The sequence below is a fragment of the Hordeum vulgare genome, chromosome 7H (genome assembly GCF_904849725.1).
Source record: "Hordeum vulgare subsp. vulgare chromosome 7H, MorexV3_pseudomolecules_assembly, whole genome shotgun sequence".
Taxonomy (NCBI): Eukaryota; Viridiplantae; Streptophyta; class Magnoliopsida; order Poales; family Poaceae; genus Hordeum; species Hordeum vulgare.
The window spans coordinates 12,358,942-12,369,341 of NC_058524.1; the positions used below are offsets into that span (position 1 = coordinate 12,358,942).

General features: G+C 47.8%; 1 protein-coding gene across 1 annotated transcript; it reads right to left on the reverse strand.

The window, feature by feature from the left end:
- Positions 1-5,018: 5,018 nt before the first annotated feature.
- LOC123413087 (chaperone protein ClpB 1-like) lies at positions 5,019-9,376 on the reverse strand. The gene is made up of 6 exons (XM_045106032.1): positions 8,956-9,376; positions 8,737-8,843; positions 8,292-8,629; positions 7,938-8,208; positions 7,641-7,838; positions 5,019-5,229 (listed from the first exon to the last, which is right to left on the reverse strand). Exons 1-6 carry the CDS (start codon positions 9,374-9,376, stop codon positions 5,071-5,073), a joined length of 1,494 nt encoding a protein of 497 aa, XP_044961967.1. The 3' UTR covers positions 5,019-5,070.
- Positions 9,377-10,400: the final 1,024 nt, after the last annotated feature.

Genomic DNA, 10,400 nt, shown 5'->3' on the forward strand with positions numbered 1-10,400 from the left:
CGCATCTCTCATATTGGTCAAGCATCTCTTCTCACTAGCCATACAAATAGGAGTCTTCAACTTCGTAATGTCCTTCGAGTTCCTGCTGTGACGCGTAATCTCCTTTCAGTTCCTAAGCTTAATGCTGATAACAATGTTTTCTGTGAATTTCACCCCTTTGATATACTTATTAAGGATCGGGCCACGAGGGACGTTCTTCTTAGCGGACGGCTATGCCAGGGTCTCTACCGTCTGGAGCATCCTGGCGTCTCTCGGGTTTTTAGTGGAGTTCGTGTTTCGCCGTCACAGTGGCATGCTCGCCTTGGTCATCCTGCCACTCCTATCGTCCGTCATATTTTGCGTCGTCATGAGCTTCCTAGCATGTCTAGTAATAAAGATGTAGCAGTGTGTGATGCTTGTTAGCAAGGGAAGAGTCATCAACTTCCTTTTTCAGCATCTAGTCGTGAGGTCAAACATCCTCTTGAACTTGTCTTTTCAGATGTATGGGGTCCTGCTCAGACTTCTACCACTGGTCATAATTATTATGTCAGTTTCATTGATGCTTACAGTCGCTTTACTTGGCTTTATCTTCTTAAGCGTAAATCTGATGTGTTCCATATAGTTGTTCAATTTCAAAAACATGTTAAACGCCTTCTCAAGCATAAGATTGTTCATGTGCAGTCAGATTGGGGTGGCGAATATCGCAACCTTGATTCCTTTTTCAGCTCGCTTGGGATCGCGCATCGTTTAGCATGTCCACACACACATCAGCAGAATGGTTCTGTCGAGCGTAAGCATCGTCATATTGTTGAGACTGGTCTTACTCTTTTGGCCCATGCATCTGTTCCTTTTTTGGTTTTGGAGTGATGCCTTTACCACCGCATGTTTCCTCATCAACCGTACTCCTACTCGTGTTTTAGACATGAAGACTCCTATCGAACTCCTTCTTAATGAACAACCTGATTATACCTTTTTTAAGGTGTTTGGGTGTGCTTGCTGGCCACGTTTACGTCCCTACAATAAACGTAAGCTGGAGCTTCGATCTAAGAAGTGTGTTTTTCTTGGCTATAGTTCCCTTCATAAAGGATACAAATGTCTTCATGTTCCCACAAATCGTGTCTATATATCTCGGGATGTTGTGTTTGATGAACATGTGTTTTCCTTTGCCAACTTACCTGTGTCCACCCATGAGTCGCCATCTATGCATCCATCCTCTCTTGCCTCTGACCAATTTGATGATGTTGCATATGCTCCTATTTTGTTACCTAACCATGGTGCAGGTGTTGGTAGAGGTGCTCGCCTTGAGCTCCTGGATGAGCCTGCAGCTGTATCGGCTGCTGCCGGTCGCGACGACCGCGGTTCCCTGGAGACGCCGGTTCGGTCGGCCTCCCTGCCGCCGGTCCGACCGGCCGACTCGCCTGCGCCAGGGCTGTCGCCGATGGCCTCTTGGCCCGCGTCACCCTAGGCGAGCCCTCGCCTTGCCTCGCCCACGCGGCCGTCCTCGCCTGCGTCACCGCCGCTTCGTTCGTCGGCGTCGTCCAGCCCCTCGCCGGTTGGGCGCCCTTCCCCGCTGCCCAGCCCCTCGCCGGCTGGGTCGTCTTTGCCGACGCCCAGCCCCTCGCTGGCTGGGCCTTCTTCGTCGACGCCCAGCCCCTCGCCGGCTGGGCCCCCTACACCGCCGCCCAGCCCTCGCCGGCTCCTGTGGTCTCTCGCCCACACACGCGCAGTCGCAGTGGTGTTGTGTGCCCTCTTAAGCGCACCGATGGCACTGTGGCGTGGTTTGCCTCTTGCATGGCTGCTGCTCTTGCGGATCCGTCCTCGGAACCGTGTACGTACCAGGCTGCAATGACTATTCCTCATTGGAGAGAGGCTATGGAGCAGGAGTATCATGCTCTTCTTCGCAATGAGACGTGGACTCTTGTTCCTCCACCACCTCGGGTCAACGTCATTGATTCTAAATGGGTCTTCAAGGTGAAAAAGCATTCTGATGGGTCTATTGAGCGCTACAAAGCGCGTCTTGTTGCCAGGGGATTCCGGCAGCGCTATGGTCTTGATTATGAGGACACTTTCATCCCTGTGGTCAAACCTACTACTATCAGGCTTCTTCTGTCACTTGCAGTTACTCGAGGTTGGTCTCTCCGTCAGCTTGATGTGCAGAATGCTTTTCTTCATGGCTTATTGGAGGAGGAGGTTTATATGCGACAACCTCCTGGTTTTTCTGATCCCGATCGTCCTGATTATCTATGTCCTCTTACCAAAGCACTCTATGGTCTGAAGCAAGCCCCTCGTGCCTGGCATGCCCGCCTTGCAACAGCTCTTCGTGCTCATGGTTTTGCACCGTCTACTGCTGATTCATCATTATTTCTGCTCCAGAAACCTGAGGTCACTATGTACTTGCTGGTTTATGTAGATGATATCATTCTGCTCAGTTCTTCACAGTTTGCTGTTGACGCCCTTGTTCGTGCTCTTGGTACTGATTTTGCTGTCAAAGATCTTGGGAGACTTCACTACTTTCTGGGTGTGGAAGTGGCTCCTCGGGCTGATGGTCTTGTTATGACACAAAAGAAGTATTCATTAGACTTGTTGCAGCGAGCTGGGATGCTTAAGTGCAAGACGACCACTACGCCTATGTCTACCACTGACAAGATCACTGCTGTTGATGGTGAGCTTCTGTCCTCTGCTGATGCTACTATGTACATGAGTATTGTTGGTGGTCTTCAGTATCTGACGATCACGAGGCCAGATATCTCCTTCGCAGTCAACAGAGTTTGTCAGTATCTTCATGCACCCCGTGACACTCATTGGTCTGCTGTTAAGCGCATCTTGCGCTATGTGCGACTTACAGTGTCTCACGGGCTTCACCTTCGGCCGAACCCTACTGGGGTGCTCTCAGCGTATTCTGATGCGGATTGGGCTGGCAGTCCGGATGACAGGCGATCCACGGGGGGCTATGCTGTGTTCTTTGGCTCCAACTTGATCGCCTGGAGTGCTCGGAAACAGGCTACTATGTCATGTAGCAGTACTGAAGCTGAATATAAGGTTGTGGCCAATGCCACTGCAGAGCTCATATGAGTACAGTCTTTGCTTCAGGAATTGGGGATTTCCCAACCGCAGCCTCCTATACTTTGGTGTGATAACATCGGTGCTACATACCTCTCGGCGAATCCGGTATTCCATGCTCGAACAAAACACATCGAAGTTGACTATCACTTTGTGAGGGAACGTGTTTCTCAGAAGCTATTACAGATCAAGTTCATCTCTTCAAAGGATCAACTTGCAGACATCTTCACCAAGCCATTGGCTCTACCACAGTTTGAGGCCTGTAGGCGCAATCTTACTCTCCTAGATTCTTTAGGAAGTAGTTAAGATTGAGAGAGGATGTTAGACTGTATAATTATCTGTACCTATACGTGTATATTGTAACGTATCCTTGGTACACCATCTATAAATATATGTGATAGGCCACCCCTAGAGGGTTGAGCCAGTTCCCCCAAACCCTTCGTCTTACATGCCACGACCTTCACAAATGTTATCTCGTGATGAAAATTTGCAAACGTTGAAAACATTTGTCAAATAATGTCACAAAAACTAAGATTTTTTTTTGAATTTGTTAACATTTTTTTTTTCTGATTTTACTGTTCGTTAGAGCTCGAGTTGAGAAGTGCACTTATGCATGTACATCTAGCTAGCTAGTAACTACTCCTTCCTGAATACCTGATCAATAGTCCAGAGATCATCTCGAATGAATCTCACCACAGCGTCACGTCATGTGATATATAGTCTGATCATCAAATATCATGTGGTTCTCTCCTTCCATATTATGTCGTGCCACAAGCGAAGGTAGCACAAACAGGTGAAGAAGCTACTTTTTGGAGAGACAACGCGAGACCTTTTTCCACCATCCGTTGGTGGATGGATGTGTAACCTCAGCAATAATGGCCGCACCCTCAGGATGCGAGTTGTCCACAGCGAACTAAACCTGCTTCAACAGAGGTTGAAGCCCGAAAACGTATCAAACACCTTTTCAAACATCATCTTCAACAATACCACACGGGTCTGAAACACAGTTCTGCGCAGGATCTGGAGGAGGCTGCAAATTGGCAACCAGTTAGGTTGTTTCCTTCCAATCTTGTAGATAGGTCGGCGAGAGGTCAGTAGTACACTTTGCCCTCTCCTGGCCTTCATTTCTTGAGGGCGTTATAGCGGGAAACGGTGTGATATTTGGCCATCTTCTATGCTACAGATACGTCCTACCTTCGACGTACCTTTGAAAAAGAAACTTTTTTGTTCTCCTTAGGGGTTTTCAAATTCCTTGCAGTATCTGTGGTGCCAAGGGCGGAGCTAACGTGTACATCGTCTTTAAACTAACGAAATACTCTTGCCTTTATCCTGACGTTGTAGTCCATGATTTGTTCAGATCGTGATCTATAGGAAACTGACAAAAAATAAATGTTGTCTAAAACAAAGTGTTCAACATTTCCGCTTTTAATTTTTTTACTGACCAAACCACGTTCTTTTTTTGGCTTCCTCTTCTTCTTCCCTTCCCGTCCATAGTCCATACACGTATGGCAGATGACACTTCTGTATGGTGCAGCATGGTATTCCTCTTCCACCCCATATGCCGCCGCTGGCCCCAAAGTGTTTGCGCCGGGTCAGCAAGAACGCGTGGAAGTCGGTCTGCAAACTTTTGTTACTTGATACTGTTGATGAAATCTGTGGGAGCAGCGGCTTGTGAAGAATGGACGTTCCCACTTTCAATGGGCAACAGATACTTGACCCATTATCTCACCGAAAAAACATGAGTTGTTAGTCAGCTTAAGCTGAGGCTTAACTGATTTGTTTAATTCATATTTTCATTAACAGAAAAAATAGTGATCATGCATTTCATCATTTCCTATCTACTGAATTATAAATCTAAAGCAAACATAATGACCTATAAACCTGGGTAGATCAGTAACAAACCACATATTCAGTCCCATATGTCTGCTGCCGCTATATATACATATATGCATGTTCTTCCTTTTTTTGTCTTTTTTGTTATAGGAGTCACTTCTGCAACATAACTCTCCTGATTAATTGATCGCCCATCCCCTACTGCTTTAGGACTTCGTATTTCAACCCCCTCCTATCGTCGCTAGCATCTATGGAGATTGTTGTGCCTTTACACGCTTCTCCATTGACCAACATATTTGAAAGAGTTGTTGTCACATGCTTCCGCATCCACTTCTTTAAAGGCCTTGCCCCGTACCCCTATAAGCATTCAGGAACAATGGGTTATGGAAACACACGGACGAGGCTTCAATAAGAATTTGGCTTTTTGATAACTGGATATTATTAGAGCTGTGTCGAATATTCTTGTACAAGGTAGGTTACAGTTGGACTCTGAGTAGTATTGTGTTTAGACAGGATATGGAGTCGTGTTCTGATAGGACACTTGTATCCTAGGCCTCTCATATATAGCGAGGGTAGACACATGATGTAACATATGCCAACATAATAGCACAGGTACGCGGGGAAGCCAGCGGGGCAGCCGGGGTGAGGTATTGTGACGGTGTCATTGGGAGGAGCGCCCGTAATCAGGCCCCGGGATGTAACCTTGGTGTCGTGCTCGTGTGATTGCTTGGTCCTCGATAGATCGACAGATTGTCTCGAATTATTCTAACAAGTGGTATTACGAACAAGGTTCAAGAAGGTTGCAGATCGTTGGTCTAGAGGAGCGGAGCAAAAAGATTCGTCGGATCGATTTCGCAAAAGTCGGTTGGTTGAATCGGCAAGTGCTGAAGGTTGATAGTGCGGCGTGGTTCTATTCGGGTTTATGGAAGCGATCAGAGGCAGCAGATTCGTGCAGCAGCACACGTATAGAGCTCGCGAGATCAGAAGCGGGCAACAGGCTGGCGGCGCGTGCAGGCGGGTAGTATGTGGCAGGCGGGTAGTAGCTGGCCCAGGCGGGGCTGACCGAGGCGGACCAGACGTGCATGGCCAGGCTCGATTCATGGCTTGGGGCGCTGCAGGGGTTGTCGTGCGTTGCGGGCATATGGTCGGAGGGCGATCGAGACAAGTCGCAAGTGCTCGAGAGTTGCAGGAGGCTGTACGTATATGTGCATGCAAGATTTGTTAAAAAAAAGGATTGAAACAAGTTCCAGGAATGAGGTGCAGAGAGACGGACGCACATGACTCTAAAAGTTTTGGAAACATGTCATGCAATGCATGAGCGTGGTGGGTGCATGCAATTATCAATTGGTAGGTGCAGATGGTATGTATTTGCATCATGTGGCTGTCTGAAGCAAGCTGGAATCGGACGTGGGTTTGGTCAAGCTGGCATTGACTCGAGAGACCAATGAGTAATCATGAAGCGGTCAAGGTATCCGGGACAAGTTTCAAGGCTCGTGACGTGCGTATAAATCTTGGGGAGTCTGGAGTGCGTCGCGGCAGGTTCATGCATACATAGGACGTCAAGCAACGCAGGAAGATGTGCGGGCGGACACGACGCGGGGTGAAGCATAGTTACAGTCGGATAATTTCGGCTGGGTCGGACAGGACAGTCTGATGGATCAACGGGGATGTCAGTCAAAGTAGAAGACGATGATGATTTCAGCGACGACGACATAGCAGCGTGATGCTGATGGTGGCCAACTTCTGGGACGTGGAAACACGTGGTGCAGGTCTGAGGGCTTGTGTGGCTTCGACAGACTATGACGCGGGGTTGATTCAAGGCAGTGCACACATGAGAGCTTGAAGTCGACAGGGCGTAGGGTAGCACAGCCAGCTACATGGAGTCATGTTGAAGGTGGAGCTGGAGTCTGGTGGAAGACTTCACTCTATGCTGATGGAGGGGCTACGCCGTAAGAATTTGGAGAATCTTAGCCTATTTCAGTGGGATAGCGAGAGACACGTGGATTGGACTGGGTACCAGTGGTCTGATGGAGACGTGATACTCGACATCGGTCGGTGATGATCGGTTGTTCTCTGCAGTCCGGGTTGAGTGGTGTGGGTTTGCGATCTTGGAAAACTTGACCAGGAAAGCAGAGGCTCGACGCGGTGATAGCGACGAGGTGTGCGGTAAGCACGGGACACAGCGACAGAATAAGGCGCTGGTGGTCAGACATGTTGTCAGACAAAGTGTGTAAAGGGTGTTGAAGCAGCGTTGACGAGTACCAGATTGAAGTTGGTGACTGGATCTATTGGTGCTAGTTGATGGATAGGAGTTGACCATGAAGAATCTGAGAAAGCGACGGAAATTCTGAATTGTCATAAGCGAAGAAAGTACATGACCGTATATGCTGTGGTGTTTAGTGCACATGGGAGGGTACAGATGACAAGTACAGAAGAAGGCGGAGTGCTATAGCTTTGGGACATGTCAGAGACTATCCAGGAAAAGGATGAAACAACTGCAAATTTGACTCCGGGGTGACACAGGGCGACGGTGAGGTATTGTGACGGTGTCATGGAGAGGAGCGCCCGTAGTCAGATCCGGGGATGTAGCCATATCGATGAACCTCCTTAACAAATGTTGGTGTCGTGTTCGTGTGATTGCTTGATCCTCGGTAGATCGACGGATTGACTCGGATTATTCTAACAGATATTATATCTTTATCTTATGCTGGCCGTGATAAGAAGCTATGCTTGTACCAGAAAAGAGTGATATAAAAGGATATGCTTACCGTGTTACGTGATTCCGATAAAATGACCTCCAAGACGGCACCAGTCACACATAAAGAAAAACCCTTATTAGCCATGATGGCAACAAGTCTTTTCATTTGGATTTTTGCAATCTCCCTCAATTCGTTGCGTGAAAGTGGTTCAAATATTGCAATCTCACTCAGTCTATTGATAAGACTAGGCTTGAAGCGTTTCTCAACCTGCATGAACAAGTATTATGTAACGATCATTCAGCAATGGCATTGTTTGTGCGAAAATTCACCGATGAGATTACAAGGGAGAATTTGTGATTTACCGACCTGTTTCATGAGAAGATCACGTTCATTTTCCATTCCACTTTCTCCGTTCGCTCCAGTTGATAGGTGTTCTGATCCTAGATTTGAAGTCATAATGATGATTGTATTCTTGAAATCTACGTTCTGTCCTTTTCCATCAATCAACGTACCATCATCGAGAAGTTGAATAAAAACATTGATAATTGAGGGATTTTCCTTATCCACATCGTCAAAAAGGATAACACTATATGGTTGGCGCCTGACTTTCTCTGAGAGTTGTCCCTCTTCTTCATAGCTTTAGGAAATGAAACGAAGACGTGAGGCATGATGATTAAGTGTCAAAAAGAAATACGTATGCAAAAAGTATACAAGTTGTACCTTCGTGATCCTCCAATGAGATGGGATAAAGATCCACTCTCAGCATACTCGGACATGTCAAAACGAACTAACATCTTCTCGTTGTTAAAAAGCTTCTCGGCCAAAGCTTTGGCAAGCTCTGTCTTTCCAACGCCGGTTGAGCCCAAAAAGAGGAACGAACATATCGGTTGATCAAATTTATCAAGACCTACCCTAGAACGTAGCACTGCTTGAGCAACCAAATTAAGTGCTTCATTCTGGCCAACAACCCGCTCATGCAATCTATCTATTAAATGGGCCAGCTTTTCCTCCTCTTGATCAAGTGTAGTGACAGGGATTCTAGTCCATCGGCTCACAACCTTCAAACAGTATTAGAAATTGGTAATCACGAGCATAATAACGAAATAATAGAAAGCATTCAGAATATGTGATTAGGAATTACCTGTGTGATATGACCTGGACCAACAAGTAGCTCACCCGGTGCATTTATTTCTCTTTTTTTGCTGACCCGCAACTTTACAGTTGTGCATGCCTCGTCGATGAGATCTATTGCTTTATCAGGAAATTTGCGACCTGGAACCAAAAAATCCACAATTTTTCTTCAAGATGCACATATTTACAAGAGTAATTCAGATCAATCCTAGACAGCCGGGTGCTGAAAATCCACTCTCTTTAACAAACTTACCAGTAATATAACGGGCAGCGAGTTCTACAGCAGCAACAAGCGCCTCTTCGTCAATTTTCAAGCCATGGTGCTCTTGGTACTTGTGCTTCAGCCCCCGCAGGATGGCAACGGTCGTTCGCATGCTCGGCTCCCCGACTTCAACCTTTTTGAACCGTCGCTCGAGCGCCCCATCCCGCTCAATGTACCTGTAATACTCTTCATAGGTGGTAGCACCAATGCAGCGGATGCGACCACGAGCCAATGCCGGCTTGAGGATGTTGGCAGCATCCCCGGTGCCTCTTCCTTCGCCTGCGCCTGCACCAATGAGCATGTGCATCTCGTCGATGAAGAGGATCAATTTGCCCCCTGCATCCTCGGCTTGATTGATGGCCTCCTTCAAGCGTTGCTCGAACATGCCGCGCAACGTGGTCCCAGCGACCATCGCCCCGACATCGAGCAACCCGATCCGGGCTCCCACGAGAAGGTCGGGCACCGTCCCAGCAGCGATGCGTTTGGCGAGGCCCTCGACGATGGCGGTCTTGCCAACTCCCGCGGCTCCGACGAGCGCGGCACAGTTCTTTGTCCGGCCGCAGAGGATGCAGATGAGGCGGTCGATCTCGTTATCGCGGCCGATGACCGGATCAACACTGCTGGCGTCCAAGGTCCTCAGTCTGTAGGGGAGCTGAGGCAGCAGATCAGGCGTGGCGTCCATGCTGCAGTACTTCCACGCCGACCAGCACAAAGCAGCAAAAGAAACGATCAAGGCCACCTCGTCCGGCTGCACCATGTTTGACGTGCCGTAGAAATAGAAGAAGAAAGAAGCAGCGGAAGAACAGATGTTCTTTTCGATTCGATCGATGCGCAGAGATCGATATATATTGTACCGTGCACACAAACAGACTAGACGTACGTGTTGGCGCAGAGATCGACGACCCAGCTGAGTACTTTCTAGGGATACTCCGTGGGGATTCACTCGATAGATTGATTCCGCCGGCTACGCCCAACACTAGTACACAATTGCGTCCAGATTCGACACGGAGCGATTTATTGCAACCGGAACGTATCGCTCATGTGCTTTTATTTCCTTCTGATTTCGTAGTTGTAATATAGTATGACTGCGATCCTCAAAAAAAAAAAGTATGACTGTTAGTTCTTGACTCTCACGTAAACGTATCTCGTAAGCCATCACTCAATGTAAACCGGATTTAGGTTGAGGTGGAGGCTCGGGGTTTGGTTGATGAGGCCGCCTCCGTGTTTTGATGTCGGTGTTGAGTTATCAAGAATGTGGGGACCAACTAGTTGGCGAGCACTCACTCACAAGCATTCTAGCGATCATTTTCACATGCCGCCACTTCGCCTGTTCCCAGTCACCGCCACGTGTTGTGCTCTCAGCGTTCCCTTCAGATTTTGTTTTTTTATTTTTTCACACGTGTTTTCGCCTTTTTGATTGGTTTTTTCTGGATTTT